This window comes from Pelecanus crispus, chromosome 8, assembly GCF_030463565.1.
Source record: "Pelecanus crispus isolate bPelCri1 chromosome 8, bPelCri1.pri, whole genome shotgun sequence".
NCBI lineage: Eukaryota > Metazoa > Chordata > Aves > Pelecaniformes > Pelecanidae > Pelecanus > Pelecanus crispus.
The window spans coordinates 30,584,848-30,603,647 of record NC_134650.1 but is presented as its reverse complement, the minus strand read 5'-3'; the positions used below and the strand labels follow the sequence as shown (position 1 = coordinate 30,603,647).

Genomic DNA, 18,800 nt, shown 5'->3' with positions numbered 1-18,800 from the left:
TCTGTCATGATGAGAAATGGCACACAAATTCCAAATTTGATTATCCCTCTGGGATGTCTTTGCATGTACTGAGCTGTGACTCCTCGGTGAAGTTTTCCCTGCTCCCAGATGCTAGTTTTGATGCATAAGTTGGGTCTAAGTGACATAATATTAAGTTTCTACTGCAAAATATATGAATGCAAAATAGTGTGGTCTTATTGAATAAGTAACTGAACACTTGCTTGTTCTCTTGCATTATTATTCCAATGTTGTATGAGCTTGAAATGGCTGTTGGTTCCAATAAGATAGGAGTGTTTTAAAAATCTGTGCACAATCCAAAGTTATTAATTTGAAATATAACTGGAGAAGGAGACGGTGGCTAATATTAGTGTGTTAGTGTTATTTATTAAACATATGCTAAAAGGATAAGAGCAACTGTTTTTATACCACCAATTTAACTCTCATTCCAAGAGGATAACGCTATCTTGTCAAGGAAATATCTGCTTTGTATTTTGCGAGTAGATTAGATGTTTAGCTAAATTTTTAGTGATAAATACTAATACTGTTGCTAACACAGAGGAGTTTTATTGCTAGTAATATAACAAAGTGCTTTGACTACAAATTAAAATATTTGGGAGGTGGCTTTGGACACTAATAATTAGTTACTTGGGGTTTCTCTGTTTTGGGAAAATTGAAGTAAAATTATGTGTTAAAGGTATGCATTGAAGATCAGCAATACTTACTATTTCTTACATGCCTAATACATATTTGCTGGTTTTCTTTTCTTTCGTTTTTAATATTTCCTCACGTTCACTGTTTGGAACGCTTTGAAAAGTGTTCTTTATAATTTTAAAGCTGTTCAAAGTGCTGACAACTCCTCCATCACATTCTCTGCTATCAAACAGAAGGGGAATGGAGCAGATTCTTACTGGTTCATAAGAAAGAAGTTGCAATGCTCCTCAAATAGTGGTTCCCGGTGGTCTTGCTGATCCTTTAAGTCTTTTAGTTTTGTGGATATAAACCACTTAGGAGTCTTGTGGTAAGGAGCAGAAGTAATAATGGCTCATGAGATGGCTTCTTTTTAAACTTTTCCATTGGTATAAGTTTCTCAACATCTTTACTTTAGTTTGTAGTTAGAGAAGAAGGAAATATATGTTGAAGAAATCTACACTGTCCAATTGTTAAAGTATTTCTAGGTCTTATGTAATAAGATACATTTTAAATTTAGAAAGGCAAGAGAAAGTGAAATTGGAATGGAGTCTGGTGATATTATTTATTCTGTGTCTACAGTGTGCTGTTTTCTTTTCATAGAAACAGAATAGATAGTTTCTGTTCAGAACAGTCTGTTTTGGGGTGGAAAAAGGGATTTTAGCCAAGGATCTTTATGCTTTCATGCAGAAATTTATAAACTGGGAAAAGAACTTGCTCTCTCAATGAAAAAAATGCACAGAATTGATCCAGCTTACAAGCTTCTGAAGATCATTGTTTTCACATAACAGATTTTTTAGAAGTTTCTGGCCAAAATATGAGCAGATTGCATTTTTACTAATAGAAATGCGTGACTTTAGCACCATACTGTCGTTCAGCAATTTTTGATAGCAAGGAGCATTGTGGTTCTGGGCACTGGATCAGAAAGAAGTGAAACTGTGCAGTTAGCCGGCTCATTGGCACCATATCCATATAGAGGAGGAAACATTCTGATCTGCAACATGTAGAGAAGATGTTAAGAAAATTTCATGGAGAAATTCTCTTCTTGTGAAGAGAAGTACTGGGGGTAGAGAATACAAGATCAAGACAAGACCCAAAAGTTGACAGAGAAATGGAGTATTATGTGTAAGACTGCAGGGGCAGAGCAAGAGGTGAACACCGGGCTGGGGACTACAACTTCAGAGAAGGAAAAGGGGAGAAATGTGCAAGGAAAGATGTAGCTAGAGCAGTCTAATCACAAAGTAAGCCCATGTTCTAAACCAGAAGGTCCTTAAAATCCTCTGCTATTCAATGGATATCACTACAACCCATAGTAAAATAGTCATGGCCTTTCTTAATATTGCGCTTCTTGAATTCAAAAGGAACCTGAGCCTAAAAATACTAGGTAGTAGTGCATGAAATGAGGATGAACTGTGGTTGCACAGATACAAATGCTTAAAATGCTTCATAAATGCATGTTGCTATGTTAATCTACCATTTCACAAAAGAGGATCAAAATTTGGAATAGGTTGCTCAGGGAGGTGTCAGCCTTGGAGATAAGCAGAACTTGACTGGCCTGAGCAATGTAAAAGAACTCTGAAGTTGGCTTTGAGTAGGGACCAGATGTCCTCCAGAGACCCCTCCCAGCTTGACTTATATCTCAGCACTTATTTGATGAAAGAACATTTAGTTATCCTTTTTCTTCGTTGTTAGTAGTCTTGTTCATTTAAAGATCAAAATGTGCATCACGTTCACAGTCATCTCTACATGCCATACATGCATCAGGCCTTTAATGCCTTTGCTCCAAATCGAAGAGAAGACTTGGGATCTTATTTATTTGTCAAAAAATAATCATTTACAAATTAGAGCATATGCAGTCCAGTGAACTCAAATGATATATGTCCAGTTATTTCAATGAAAAGATCAACGAGGGACAGGTACAGATCAGTACAGCTTGTTGCACTTAATAACACATGGGCAGAGTTTAGAAGAGTGCATACCCAGGTGAGACCAGAGTTGGCATCTAGCCTAGTATCCTCTCTCCAGCAATGGCCAGAAGCAGATGCAATGGGAAGAATTTAAGAGCAGGGAAAACGTACATGATACTTCTTAATATTTTGCCAAACTCCAAAGATGCAAACCAGGAACTTTGTGGGATAGGTACCGTTTCATGCGTTTACTCGTTTTCCAAGAAATTGTCACTCATAAGTTTATCCAGTTTACCTTTAAATCCATATTAAATTTTAACACCCACAATTCTATTTAATAACAAGCTCAGAAGTTCAATCACAGTGCGCCTTGTCTGCATCACTTTGGAATATATTACCTAATTTGATATATTATCTGACAAGTGCTAATGTAACACTTAAATTCTATGAACCAAAGTGGGGTAAAAATGGAAAAAATGCTTTATCCAAGTCCATCAACAGAAGGAGTCATACTGGACAAATACCTGAGAATCCAACAGTCTTAAAAAAAAAAAAACCCCAAACCAAGAACCAAAAACTAATCAGAGATTGAAAAGTGAGGCAGGGGGAACAAACTACTCTTGAAGACAGTAGGAAAACCAGTGTGTTCATTGTAGGAATTATTTCCTGCAATTATGAAACATGTTCTCTAAGTAATAATTAAACTGAGAACACCTGATGAAAAGCAAGGACTTAAGGACCAGAAATTACTTTTGAACAAGCAGCTCTGTGAACAAGCAGATCTGTGATTATGCTTACTGCAGCTTAATAATTTCAACATGCATTCACCAGTGCCTTTCACTTCATACCGGAAGTAAAAAATACGGGAGTGGAAAATGTTTTCTTCATACCTAGTGGTTAAATACTGAAAACTAATGAAAATGTGTATTGCTTCTTAAAATATGCCTATAATCTTTTGTTAGCCATGTTGCTTAAACTGTCCATAGTGTTTTGGTAACGTAAGATTTTCATTTTCTGTGCGGACTGTTAGTTTGTACATAGTAAATATGTGATAGTTCTCTTATTTGGACACTTGCAAAGAGAAGCAAATGAGATAAGTGCCTCAAGCACTACTTTCTCATCAGTGGTTTTTCAGGCGGCCAATATATTTGATACTACTTTGGTGTAAAATAACTTGTATTGTCTGTATAAAGACTAAAGTCTTGTGTTTCATTTGTTCCATAAAATGGCAGAAGAGGCTTGTATGCTGGAACAGTTACCTCATTTTCTGTTACACAGATCTGATGATTAGATACTATATAAAATGTATATTTTAGAACAGCTCTTTATCGGTGATTTTATTGTACAGTTTGTCATCATTCTGCAATTATGCACTGAAAACGTACTTAAAGAGGAGTATTTGGCACATTTCAAATACGAAAAAATAAATATTTTGACACCCTTTAGTTAGAAACAAATTAAGTGAATTGGTATTGTGATTTACAGTGTAACCTTTAAATCTGACAAAGAAATAATCGGTGCTTTTTCATTAGATGTAATTAATTTATTCAGCACAATGTTGGTTCTTCACGTATTCTGAGAGGTTCTAAGATACCTTGCAAATAAAATTACTGGGTTGTGAATACAGCTTCTCTTTGACTTTTTTTTAAAGGGCAGAAAGGATTCATGCAATTCCCTCGTTTTTACCATTGAATGACTTATTTAAACATAACCAGTTTTGCATGTCAGACCGCTTTGAATGAGTGTAGATTGCTGTCCATAGCTAATTTTTTTGACTAAAAATAAGATACACTTTGCAATGTTAAATCATTTATGATAAATCATTTACTGTCATCATCTGCAGATGGTATTTATGCTAATTTTATATAGTTTACCATTGTCAGTTAGTTTAAATGTTGGATTTTGCATCTCTTGCTTATTTATAGATTTATATTGCCTATGATTCAGAGGAGTTTGCGATAGCGAGGTAACTGCTCGCCTGTAGAGAGACTCAGTAGTAGCAAATACTGTCTATTGTAAAGTTGTAGCTTTTTGTTTTGAGACATATTTTTCATTTTTCAGACAGTGGTGCTTCCTGAGTTACATTAAGAAGAATACAGGAATTGCTAGCGGATGTGGTGTTATTTTTAATCTTGAAGTTAAGTAGACTAATATATGGCATTCACTTAGATGTTGGGGTTTTTTCCTAACAGAAAGCTTATCATCACACTGGGTAAGAAGCAGAAAAGAAAAAATGAATCTTCAGATGAATTATCTGATGCTAAGCAGACTCCGCAGCAGCCATTGAAAGATGAAGACTCCCAGGTAAGTAGTCAGAATTTTTCCCTTTTAAATGTGTATGTGTTGTTATTTCTACAGGTCTTTTCCTCCCGCCTCTCTCCAAAAAGTTAGACTCCGTTTGCCATACTGACAGTTACTCTCTCACTGCTGTCTGTCTCTCATAGGTAGAACCTTACATTATCAGCTACTTTTCCGAGCTGAAAATCAGAAAATCCTACAGGTTAGAGTCCCCATTTAATGGGACATCAGTGCCCTGCTTGTATCTGTTTCATTTTAGTACTGAAGTCCATAGATTTGAGACTGTAAGTACTCATCTATTGAGCTGGCATTTAGACCTGATCCTTACTTTGTCTGACTTTGTGGGGAAAATTCAGAGATTGCCTAATAGAAGGGACATTTATCAGTGAAACTGGCTCTTTGAGAACATTTAAAAGACTTGTTTCAAACTCTGCTGTTTTGTCTGAGCTCTGCTTCTGTCGTAACTGAAAGAATTGGTTTCTTGCAGTGTTGGATCGGAAGGGAGCCATGATCAATACGTTGATAGGCTCTAGTTGCTTGGGGAATACTTCTGAAGGAAGTGCCAGATCAAGAATTAAAGTGGTGGAGTCATTCCCTTGAGGAATATCTCCCCTGTAACTTACTTTCTGCAATTTTTTTATAGACTGCCCTGGTATAATAGTAGCATAGCTAATTATTGACAAAACTTATGCACAAAGAAATATGAACTGTTTGTAAGAGTTTATATCCTATTTATGCATATGTTAGTAACAGAATTGTAACTTTCTTGCTTAGGGCAGACTCCATTAAAAGTAAGGTTATATGCTGGAAATGCACAGGTTTTTATCCTGTGGCAGTTTCATCCACAGAGATTAAATCAATATTCAAAATACGGTGTTGTTGAGTAAAAATTAATTGCATTATTTGATGACAGTGTCAGAAAACAATTATGAGATACTGAGTTGGTGTTTAGTATTTCACAGATAATAATGCTGGGGGAAAAAGGATCAGAAGCCATTCCCCAGAATGACTTTTTATTAACTTTAAGTGATAGTTTGTCTTAGGTAAAGGTTACCTGGAAGGGAACATGAAATTATTTATTTCTCAGGGAATTTGTCTTGGTGTAGAAAGTCCATGTAGTACACTGAAGGAGGTGAAAGCAGGTTTGTGGTTCTAAAGTACTGTAACTTATCAATAGTGTTCTGTAATCAGATAGGTATAATAATACAAAAGACTGAAGGTAATATCTTTTTTTTCCTCATTCCTTTTGTTTTTTTGGATATTTGATTTTTAGCACAACGAGGATCATCTTCAATTCTAGCGTGGATAGACAGGGAGTATCATCAAATCACATGATCCTGGTGTGAAGGGAACAGAGGGTAGAGATAATAAGGGGTGGCGTGGGACAGAAAAAAATGATCCTGCAGGATGTCACAGCACTGCCCAATCTATCTTCGAAGGAGTTTGGGAGAAGTTTAACAGGAAAGACATAAGTTGGCTTTACTTTATAGATGTCTATTTCTAAGCTCTGGGGAGCAATTTTAGGTCTCCCCCCCCCCATTAATTTTGTATGCTTAGTTTCACAGTGTCTTCCTTAAATATGTTGATTTATTTCTTGGAAAAATGTGTGTGATACTACTTTATTTTGTGCCTTAGAGCATTTGTTTATGCCGTGGTTCTCAGCGCAGGGAAATACAAAGTTTTTGGGTTCCCTCCCGAAAACAACTCAGGTTATATATTAATATGTTGGAGAACATATGTTTGATGTTTTGTTAATCACTTCATACTTTAAGAAAAGCCATAGTGAGAAGGATCGAAAATGCCAGTTAATGCCTCATTAGGTTTTAAAAAATTCAACAAATACTTGATGAGTAAAACTTGATCCTTCTTTTCCTAATTCATACGTCATTTTGCATTGGTCGTATTAGCTTGCATTTAAAGAAAAAAAAATCTACTTCTGTGAGCAATTGTTGATTTAACTATAACGTAACATTTTATGTCCCATAAATGTGTCTGTTTAAATATGAAGTTTCCTTTTGTGCTAACACCCCACCCCTCACACGCTCACTTTTTATTGAAGAATAGCTAATCTGGCTACATTATTGTGGAAAGCTGATTGAGTCGTTTCATATATGCACTGTCCCAGCTTCTCCAGAATGGTGATGCCCATTCTTTGATTTTTACTGTATATGTAATGTTACTACTCTACCTTGCTAAAATACTTAAAATGTAATTGTTAAAAGTATGGCTAGGTCTTTCACCAGATACCAGCCAGACCAAGGGCTGTATTTAACAGTCAGGAAGAAAGTTCTTGTGCTGCAATCTTACTGTTACTTAATACTGGCTCTGCAGAAGCCAGTATGACCACAGGATTTTGGTTTTTGTTCTATTCACAACTTGTTCTCCTCCCAAGTGATTACTGCAGTGTATTGCAACCAACAGTGGCTTTTCCTAAACAAAAATATGCTTTGCTGTGTAGCTCAATATAATTAATTTATTTTATAGAGACTATTTTACTTTGCTGATTTTATTTCTGTGATGATGAGTTCTCTAAAGCAGATTGCAGTGTTTTCAAATGTTAGCTGACTAGTTTGATTCTGCTATCATTATTTATCCAGTGGATTTACAAATTAATCTTACGGTTAAATATGCAGTGTCTCATATATTGGTACTGAGGGGTGAAAAGGATATGCAATATCCTAACAATCTAAGTATTTGAAACTTAAACAGTGAGTGAGAAGGAATTATTTTCTTAGACTGAACATTATTTGTCCAACTGGAACTTGTTGTCCTCAGGTTCTTGCAGAAACAAGAGTGGAAGATTAGAGAGATAAACCGCAGAGGAAGCCAAATGCTGCTGTTAAACAAGCTTGATTAAGGTTGAAGAGAAAACAAACATATTAACAAAGCAACAAACTTTATTAACCATCAAATCAGACTTCAGCAATCTGACCAATATTTTCTAATTAAAATTTTCGTAATTTTTTGTACAGCACTGTTTAGTAGAGACACTTCAGCATACTTTGTATCTTTCAGATTTTTTAATTGGACAGTAACACACTGCTGTTACGCTGCATTATGAAATTGTTGTTGAAATACTGATGCCTATAGGAGATCTTTTTTATATTTTTTATATTTTTATATATATATATATATAAGCTTTGCTCCCATACCCTGAAAATACTGTTCCATGTTTGGTTTTGAACTCCAAAAATAAAAGTATCAAATGTTTATATGAAACAGGAAAAAAAAATTCATTGATTGAAAACAGTATGTGGCTACTTCTATCCCTCTGTGATTTACATGCTTCTTGTTTTCTATCAAATGTTGGCCTTTGGTTTTAGATACAGATGAAGTATTGCTTAGAGTGTTCCAAAGCTTGCAATTCATGTTCGAGGAATTTTTTGGTAAAACCTCTATTTTTATGCTCCTGCATACAGAAGAGAAGATCAAATCGTCAAGTTAAAAGGAAAAAATATGCTGAAGAAGGAGAAGGAAAACAATCCGAAGAAGAAGCTAAAGTTTCTGTGAAAATCAAAAAGAATTCTGCCCCTTTACCTGCTGAACAACCTTTACAATTATTTGTGGTAAGTAGAAACTGGCTTGGTCTGTAGTGGGAACTTTCCATTTGTCTCAAGTAGTTCAGTGAATAAAGCTCGTAACTTGGAAGGAATACATTATTATTTTTAAGCCATAGTTTATTTAATGTGACATCTTGCTAAGATCTTGAAAACTGGAAGAAATGGCCTTTTACTATTTTTTTTCTTTTCTGTTATAAACATTGGTTGACTTAACTGAAGTCAAGGATAAGGGTAAGACTAAGAGTAGGTATATTTCAAATAATGTGTTACGCTGTGTAGGCATATGAAAAAGCTGTATGCTCATATTATCGTGACTTTCAGAAGTATAAAATTAATGGAGCCTATGGGGATCTCTGCTTACTGAGATTTTTAAAAAGGATACTCCTCCCTTTTTCCCCCCCGCTTCAGGTTCACACTTCACTGTTTAGCTTGTGCCAGCTGTGATACTCAAACTTACTGTTGAGGCATTCTAGGTAAATAAAGTGCCAGGAAAGAAACAGGAAAAAAAGTGTTCGTGAGATGTTTGAAGGAACGCCAAAGTTGTAAGGGAAGGAGAAAGGCAGTATGATTGGGAACAAATCAGGCAAGAGGGAAGGTGACTTTTTATTGGAAGCAACCTTTAAAGATTGGCTCTTTATCTCTGGAACCATAGCTTCAGTCTTGGCACAGCTAAGTAATCCCCTATCTGTGTCACATCTAAGCTCTGCTGGAATTCCCAGGCACGACCTTGTCTGCCTGATTCCACAGCATGTTTGTTATCTATGTTCAGAGTAAATCTATTAAATTGAGTTTGACACATGCTGGTTTTGTTTTATTAATGTTTTTTTAACCTGTCTGCCAGAGTTCTTATTTCTCCATATCTGTATAATGAAATTCTGGGTATGTCCGCTGCATCAGATCAACTCAACAGGGCATTTCCAGTGAGTCTGTGTCTGGAAAGCATCAGAATCACCATTGCTTGCACTCTAAGTGTGTTTGGCAGATGAGCATTGCATCTGATGCTCTTTGGACGTGCCAGACTTACTGTACTTCTGCATATATTTCTCTCTGGATATAGACCTGGATTTAAAATTTTACTCCCAGAATGTTGAAGAGAATGCTACTAGTAGAGGTCAAGTTTGCCTTTATTGTTGATCTTTTAACAAGCCACTTGTGTTTGAAGGTTTTAAGCCTGATTAGTTTGAAGAGAGGGCATTTACTGCAATTTATTATGTCATTAATTGACTGTTTTAAGACTGATCAGTTTGAAGAGAGGGTGTTCACTGCAATTTATGTCATTGTTTTCCTGCATTTATAGGAAAATCCCAGTGAAGAAGACGCAGCAATTGTAGACAAAATCTTATCCTCCAGGGTAATAAAGAAAGAAGTAAGTGATTGTCATGGGATAAAGTTGCTTATTTGAAAAAGGGTTTTATGTCTACCATTTTACATTTCCCCTGAATTTCCTTTTCTAGATATCTGCTGGGATGACAGTAGAAACAGAAGAGTTTTTTGTAAAATACAAGAACTAGTAAGTATTAAAAAGTTGTTTCGTTAGAGGTGTTGACTGAAACGATAAGTACCATATTCATGTACTAAAGTTTTGTATTGTTTGAAGTTTACTTACAACCAGATTTTGTCATCTTTTCTTTACAAATTTAATCTTAAAATTGCTAAGAATCTGCATTATATTGTTAGTAATAATTTTAAAATTATCAGTACTGTGAAACCAGCACTGACCAATAAGCTTACAGCCATTATTGCCAAAAGAACAGAATTTTTAGAAAAGATATATTTATTAAATTCAGCAGGGGCTACATGCCTGAGGCTAATTTTAATTTCAGTAATTTAAATCAGAGCTATTTTGTGAACCCAGATTAGATTTACAGGGTCATATATTTAGGAGAGGTTGATGTAGGAGTTGGTCTTACTGTTTTGAAAAGAAAAAAACTTCTAGCGATAGAAATTATTTTACATCAGAAGCAGGAAATAAAAAAAAAAAGAATGAAGAACAACTGTTTCCATATTTTCCTATTTTATAATTCATACCTATCTTCCTGTCACCACTCAGTTCTTGATGTTGAAAATGCACATTTTTAATGTTACGTATGTGGGTAATTTCATTAGACTCTTGCTAATAACTGTCATTTTTCTTTGAGACTCTAGATTCACATGTTTCTGGAGAGTGTTTAGCTCTTGTTTTCTGAAAGGGTAAAATCTGCCTTTTCTTCCAGGAATGAGTAATACCCAGCAATAGCTCTTCTTTATTTCTAGCATATCTTTAGAAAGCTTAAGAAGTGATTAAAATATGTTAAACAAGGGGGTGTGAGGGAGAAATATATGTACTTTTGTCAAACCAATTTACCTTCAGAAAGGCTCACTTGGGGTGCGGTTAGATGGTGTAGGTACTGGTACTCATGCTTCCTCCTTCCTTTGGCTCCATTACTTTGTCCTTCTCTCCCAACCCAATCTGATGGCATGTTCCTTTTTGCCATGGGCTCTGATGCTCCTCACTGATGTTTTAATGGGCTCAGCTATACAGTTCAGCAGTACCTGTGAAGAGATGTTCATATGAAGTACATGAAAAAGTTAGATCCAGTGTATTAAGTGCTTTATAGCTCTGGGTAGTTTATGATAGAGGTGTCAGATTTTAAACTTGCTTTATTTAAGATCACTTTAAAGATGCTTACTTCTCTTCTTAGGACACATAAAAGAAATTTGCGAATCCGTAGAGTTCTATGGATCCTAGCCCAAAAATGCTGCCTTAACTAGATACTGTAAGATGATTATTTGGAGGAATAAATCTTTGATCTTTACAGCGAATTCTGTCTTAAATGATAAAATGTTCTTTTTTGAGTGAAATTCTGGTTTATAAAATATATTATTTTAACTGTATATTAAAATAGATAGTAAGGTTTTGCTTTCACTAATGTGTTAATGTTAATCTCTGTAATTTTAGTTCTTATCTCCACTGTGAGTGGGCCACAGAACAACAGCTTTTAAAGGATAAAAGAATCCAGCAGAAAATAAAACGATTCAAACTAAGGCAAGCACAAAGAGCTCACTTTTTTGCAGATGTGAGTATGAAATACACAATTAAATAAGCTTTTTTCCTTGTAAAATTGTGGTTAATAGTTTGCTTTCAAATAGAACAACTGAATGTTGGAAGTAAAATTTAGCCATCGGGGTTGGGTTTTTGGTTGCAGCAGGGGGTTGTTTGTTTAATGTAATTTTAAGAGTGAGTCTTCTGCAGTCACTGAACTAACCTGACTTGCATGGTTTAAAATTGGGATTGTTTGGGTAACTACTTAAAAGTGGTAAGGAGGGGAAGATTATGTTAGTATGGCTAGTTTCTCTACTGTATGACTTTTCCAAGACAGCACTTCATCCCTGAATGACTGCATTTTCTATTCTAATGTTAGATTGCTCTTCAGTGGTAGTTGCCAAAAAAAAGGGGAGTGGGGGGATTTTAAGGTGTGTGCAAAAGCCTCAATAGTTTCCAGCTGCCAAATTAATTTTGTGTATGATGAGACCAAGTCTTAGCATATACCAGCTTTTTTTGCCTCTCTACTGATTTTATTAATCTTGCATTGTAGATGGAAGAAGAACCTTTTAATCCTGACTATGTTGAAGTAGACCGGGTATTAGAAGTATCTCTTTGTGAAGATAAGGACACTGGTGAGGTAAATATATCTTAAATCACGTCAAGAAGGTACACCTCCAAGTAGTGTTTGATAATCATAATTTTAGCAGATTTCAGAGTAACACCTTAATGATTTTGAGCTTTGATAATATTTTTAATGAGACATGACAATCTTGTAATTTCCTGTGCTAACCATGTATTTTGAAATAGAAATCAGAGTTCAATGATTTATTTTTATTGGTATTAATAGGTCATGGTAGACAAAGCTTAGGTAGTTACTGACATAAATGTGAAGTCTGATAATGGCCTTGTCAGTTCTGACAAGTCTGAACCCATGTACAGTCCTGTATCTCTGATAGTGACAAGGGGTAACTGCTGAAAAAAGCACAAGAAGGCAAGGCAGTGGTGGTTCCTCTCTAATTCTGTCCCTGGGCTTTCGGCAACCAATGATTGAGAGGTGTTTTCATAGTCACCAGTGGACCTTTCCCTCTGTATTTATCAAAACTCTTTTTTTTAACTTAAAGTGCCTCTTCTGGAAAGCTGTTACAGAACCAAAACATGAGATTAGAAAATAAATAAAAGAAAACAGAAAAGCAAATAAATTGCAAACACTCAGAAAGAGTCTGAGGCAAGCAGAGAACAAAGACTGACAAAGTTGTAGATTAAGTCTATTGGAATAACTGGTACTTATTCTGTTCTCTTTAGACAGCAAACTGAGCAGACTTTTACCCAGTGATTTCTGCATTAATCTTCCTAAAGCAGGGTTGAGGGTTAAAATTACTTTTCATTGCATGTAGTAGATTTGTCATTATTACACTTTTAGAAAAAATGTGTTGTCATAAGACTTTTCCCCAACTTCTTGAAAGATGAGTTTTTATTTGGTTTTAAAATATTTATTTAGTGAATTGAAGTAAAATAATGTGCTTTGGTTCCATCTTTTGAGACTTTGCCTAAATTTTTATATATGTCGCCCGGCAGACCTGTAAAGCTTTCTGTTTTGTTGAGAAGACCTCTGTTTTAGGAACTTTCTCAAGCTCTTTGTTTTAGGCTTAGGTAGCCGGATTTGGAAAGCGGAGGAAATGTTCTGGGTAGCACCTTTGTAGTTAACCTCTAGTTAATGCCCCCCCCCCCATAGCACAAATGTGGTAATTTAACTTTCCTAAGACTTACTTGTGGGTAAGTGGGATTGAAAAGTGCTCCAGGGGTCTACAACAAGTGCCAGAGCATGAGAAGCCAAGGATAAGTAGGTAGATAACAAAAATCTACACCGAACATTTTAAAGAGTATCAGAAATGTGCTTTTATTTCCAGCTCTCATGTAAGCTGGCTACTCAAATAGTAGGGCATATTAACAGTCTGTATACTAAACTAAAAGCTGATAACATTCAGAATTTTCTTCTGCAGCCTGTTATTTACTATTTAGTAAAATGGTGTTCATTGCCATATGAAGACAGTACGTGGGAGCTGAAAGAAGATGTAGATCAAGCAAAAATAGAAGAATTTGAACAATTGCAAGCTTCCAGGCCTGACTCAAGGAGATTGGTAAAATTATACTTAATTTACTTGTCTGTCTTGGCAAATCGGATTTGGTTTTCCCAACTTCAAACTTTTGTGTTAAAACGTAAAGCTTATTGACATTCTGTGTGAAGGATCTGTGTGCCTTGTTACCTAGCAATAAAAATATTTTCAGGTAGTCAAATATTCTCATCTGAATTGTTACTCTGTTAAAAAAAATAAAAATTTTTGTTTAGGAAAAAATATGAAGTGCTATAACTTTCTGAGCTCTGAGTGATGAGCAACACATTGAAACTGGCTATCACAGAATCTAAACACCATTAAGACAAGGAGAAAACAGAACAGAGTATAAACATCCTTTTATAGAGAACAGAGTTAAGTCTTGTACTTCAACACTGAAGGAGATTGGCAAACGAGATCTGTCAAACAGATTCTGTAATTACTTCCTGCTTTTATTTTTCTTCTTGTCATAAAGGGCTAGCTGAAAGGAAGAAAAATACGTGTAATAAGGAAATGTGTTTTATCTTTAAATTATCAATCTTCTGTCTCATAGAGCAGGAGAGAACAAAACAATTTTAAATAAAGTCCTGTATGTCATTGTCAGAGTAAGACGTGTCCTGCCTGGTGTAGTATAACACGTGTTCGAACTTACTTTACATAACTGAATATGCACGGTGTTTTAATTTGTAGGCTTTGGATTTTATTTTAATGGGTTTTCCATCTACAGATATGATAGTCACGATTAACGTCTTCATATTATATTTAGTTCATTTTTCTAGTATTTATTTAAAATCCTGCCATTTTGGCATGTGGGAAGAAGGGCTTTTATACTCCTCTGTTTACCATATTTGGCTTTGAGAGGAAATAGATGATTAAAGCGCAGCTGTACAACTGACAGTCATCTTCGCATTAGCAACAAGTATTTTTTGTTCCAGGCTCCAGCAAGTACAAGAAGTTATTTGCTGACTGCAGCCCTGCGAGCAGCAGCATGGCTGCTCCTGGTGTGGGGGAGTGGACAGATGGTTGCTTGTGGGTGAGGGGAGGAAGCCACAGCTGCTGGGGAGGGACAGCTACCGCTGCACTGAGACCTGGTGTCAAGTGATGCTGACGTTGGCAATAAAGTGATAGAAAATAAAAATTTAAAATTCAGGGCTGCCAGATAAGGCCACATGAGTCTAGAGTGAATGCAGGCTTTTATAAATACTGAGAAATTGGGGGTTAAGAATTACAGCTGATCAGAAAAGCTCTTACTAAAAATATTTTGCTTGGATGTGTGAGTTTGTTCATGTTGGGATGCAGAAGCTATCCAAAGAGAATGTTTTCTGCTGGAATCCTAGCTAGTATCAGTCAAATACTTCATGATTTCTCTACTAAGTTGCCTGCTAAGCTAATGGCCAGCCTGTTGAGTCTCCAGGCTTGGGAACGAGTGTGTGTGTGTGGTTTTATTTGTTTATTTATCATTATTATTATTATATGTAGGCTCTCAGCTTTCCCTTAGCTTGCTAGGGACATTAAGATGATATACCTTGATACTGTTACAGTCTGTTTTGATACTTTCTTTGTATCATGATCCTGCATATGCTGATACTGTCTTTCATCTGACCCTTGGTGAAATTGATTCAGGGAACTAAACCACTCTCAAGTCTACTTTTTTGTATTCCTCGTGTTGGCTTCCTGAATTGGCTAACTGTGAGATCGAGTGATCAGCAGCGACCAGGGCAAGCACAGAAAGGAAAGGGCAATATCATGGTAACTCAGTGTAGATTGCCCAAAGTACTTCAGGGGGTAGCATCTGCATCCAGAGTTACTTAGACTTTGGGGATTTCGGTAGTCCCAAATACTCAGTTGACTCTGGTTGTAGGACAGCTCTTCTTAGAGCTTCCAAAGTGAAACTTCATGTATTCTTGGAGTTTCTCATATAAATGAATCAGTGTTTCAAATTACCAGTGCCAAGCTATTTGCAAGTTTAGTTTTAGAAATCAGTTGCTTGATGTTGTTATAATAGAGTCTTAAATTAATTCTAAAAGTATTAATTTATATAGACAAATAAATACAAGTTTCAGGTTTCCGCAGACTAGTAATAAGTAAGTAGTGTTAACAACGACACCTTCCCAGTTTTAAGGTTGAATAATTACATTCTAAATCTAAATTGGTACACTCAGGAAATAGTGGGTTAAAATGTTTTGGAAAAATAAAGCATGTACCAACTTGCACATGCATTAATCTTTCCCTTAAAGGACCGACCACCTCCAAACTCCTGGAAGAAGATAGACCAGTCCAGGGAATATAAAAATGGCAATCAGCTCAGGGAATATCAACTGGAAGGACTTAACTGGCTCCTATTCAACTGGTACAATAGGTATATGCATGGAATGTTTTTTTTAATGTAAATTTTAAACAAAATGGAGTGAATCGCTGTTACTGGGGATGAATACTGTTTTAACTAAATTTATCTTAACTTCTCTGCTTATAGCTAAAAGGGTGTAACTGGAAAAAACACAGATTTCCTTCAGGTGTACAAGTTTGTTTTTACCAACAAGAATAAAAAAACCCAAATCTTAAAAGAATAAAACTAACCTAACTGAAAATAAATTTTTAATGGCTATGGGGAAATTAAAACAAAAAGCAACTTCCATCAAAGTACAAGCTTTCAGAATTTTTGGAACAACTGAGAAACACTTGCATCTTTCAAAATGATTTCTAGAATTAGTATGTATTTCAAATAAAGTTACCTCTAATAAATAAGGCTGGTAAATAATTGTGTTTTCTATATTGTAAGCTAAAGTTAACTTTTGTTCATTAATGCTGTGATGTATTAATGGGAATATAAAGACCTCCAAGATTTTTTCCAGAACTATATATTTTCTATGTCTAAGTTGGATTTCTATTCATTAATCTTCCTGCTTTATTTCCAAAATATCAGTTGCCTGTCCTTTATAGAGATTATGTCAGCGAGCATACCATTTTACCATACAGTTTCATGATCTGCAAAAGAAAATTTCATTTTAATTTGCAGTCAAGCACTACATAGCTGTGTGAGCATCTGTGCAGAGTGAAGGGCTGGAATGTATGGCTGAGGGTGAGCACCTAGCGGTACTTCATGTAGCAATTTGCTTATGTGCATCTGTCTCAGTTTTGGAAACAAGAGGAGAAATTTGTCAGTGATGCCATAATGCACTCCTCTTATGTGAGTGTAGCTAGGATACTTTCCATCTGTGACTTTTAGGGAATATTCCTTAGTTTCTAGCAGTTCTGTCAAGGTGAGTGTACATGTAGGAAATCTGATTAATTTAAATTCCTTTAGTTAGGGCAGATGTAGTCCCAGAAGAATACTTTTTGAATATTTTTCTAGGAGAACCTCGGGGAACATTCCATGATCAGGTTTTGCCAGTGCTAAACATGATTGAAAGCTTGTGGTTTTGTGTACCGAGTTCATTCTTTCACCATAACCGGGAACATTTGCAAGCATCTTTTACAGTGCCTCCATTTTTACGATTGTTTTAAACTGGTATATTTTGAGCTTGTTTTTATAAGTTGTCCATTTGAGTAACACCTTTAGTGTCTGTACTTTCTTTGATGCTAGTAACAAATAAATATATTTTACTTTCAGGCGAAATTGCATTTTAGCAGATGAAATGGGTCTTGGCAAAACCATTCAGTCAATTACATTCCTCTATGAAATCCTCCTGGCTGGTATAAGAGGGCCTTTTCTGATCATAGCTCCGCTTTCCACTATAACAAACTGGGAGAGAGAATTTCGCACGTGGACTGACCTGAATGTTGTAGTGTATCATGGAAGTATGATCAGCAGGCAGATGATTCAGCAGTATGAAATGTACTTCAGGGACTCCCAGGTATTGTAGTGTCACTTGTATTCAGTAACTTAGCCAAAACCTGTTTTAGGTAGTAATAATGAAAAGTATGCTTTACGTTTTCTGTACATATGTCTTAGTGAAAGTCATTTTACATCCAATTACGTGTTTTTTAAGCTTTTTCTATATCAGAATCTTTAACATATGGTTACTGAGTAAATTTTGTGAAAGTGGTTGCAGCAAGATGTATGTTTCAGTATGCTGAGTAATTTTGCAATTGAATAGCAGTGATGCCGATACTCATGTGGAGATTAAAGTGTACACAGATGGTTGCAGTTGGGTCCTGAATTTGAAGAGCAGCGAGAACAAAAATACAGCCGATTAAGCTCTATGTTACCTTTAGGTAGCTGTTGATTTCCTTTTCCTAGTGTAAACTAGCTTTGTCTGTGTACAGTTTGTCTTTCTGTCTGAAATACTTCACATTAGATGGCATGAAAAAAAAAATTGAAATCTGACTATTATAAAGGGGGGGGGCTTTTCTATATATTCTGTATAAATAAACAAAATTTTTAAACTATCGTGGTATTTCTACAAAATTGGTAAGGCTGAAGACTTTTTTTTAAGAAGTGCTAAATACTAAAATTATATCTTGTTTCTCTAGTGAGTTATTGTATACTGTCTTATTGAAGGCCTTATGTATTCTCTTTGTTAGACCAAGGGAGTAGAGTAAGCTGTTAAAAAAAGTGTTAATCAGGTGATACTTTTAGCACTCATACAGTAAGTAATAAATGTATTACCGTCATGTATTTTGGTTAATTGACTGTAGGGTTTTCCTTGTCAGTCTTTCAGGTTTTCCCAGGGTTAAAAATGTGATATTTTCTGCATGCACCTTTTGAAACAGTTTTATTAGATGGTTATATCTATAATTTAAAAGTGTTTAAAATTTTACTGTTGGTTAGACAATACTGGATTTGTGGCTATGGATAATTACTCATTAGTATTAATTACAGAGTCATAGAGATATAGTAAATGTGTATGGGATGACAAAACAATTTATAGTGTAAAATCTGATGTGTGGCTTCTGATAAAATTTCAGCAACAAAATCTTTAAATTGAGTATATTTGAGGTAATGTAACAAATTTTGTGTGTTGATGAATCTCTAGGGACGTATCGTTCGAGGTACCTACAGATTCCAAGCCATTATCACAACTTTTGAAATGATTCTTGGTGGGTGTCCAGAGTTAAATGCAATTGAATGGCGGTGTGTTATTATTGATGAAGCTCACAGACTGAAGAACAAAAATTGCAAACTCTTGGAAGGACTAAAATTAATGAACCTTGTGAGTAACTTTAGTTCACTTTTTGGGTTTGATTCTTGTTAAGTATAGTACGATACTGA

At 35.5% G+C, this 18,800-nt stretch overlaps 1 protein-coding gene across 3 annotated transcripts in view; it reads left to right on the top strand.

Moving 5' to 3' along the window:
* CHD9 (chromodomain helicase DNA binding protein 9) overlaps positions 1 to 18,800 on the top strand; it is a 99,013-nt gene that overhangs the window by 46,469 nt on the left and 33,744 nt on the right. For all 3 annotated transcript variants that reach the window (XM_075715567.1, XM_075715566.1, XM_075715568.1), the window contains 10 exons: positions 4,787 to 4,898; positions 8,312 to 8,458; positions 9,750 to 9,818; positions 9,907 to 9,962; positions 11,391 to 11,508; positions 12,028 to 12,114; positions 13,478 to 13,615; positions 15,826 to 15,947; positions 17,199 to 17,442; positions 18,565 to 18,741. In XM_075715567.1, coding sequence (XP_075571682.1) covers positions 4,787 to 4,898; positions 8,312 to 8,458; positions 9,750 to 9,818; positions 9,907 to 9,962; positions 11,391 to 11,508; positions 12,028 to 12,114; positions 13,478 to 13,615; positions 15,826 to 15,947; positions 17,199 to 17,442; positions 18,565 to 18,741 — 1,270 coding nt within the window. The remainder of the gene's footprint in view (positions 1 to 4,786; positions 4,899 to 8,311; positions 8,459 to 9,749; positions 9,819 to 9,906; positions 9,963 to 11,390; positions 11,509 to 12,027; positions 12,115 to 13,477; positions 13,616 to 15,825; positions 15,948 to 17,198; positions 17,443 to 18,564; positions 18,742 to 18,800) is intronic.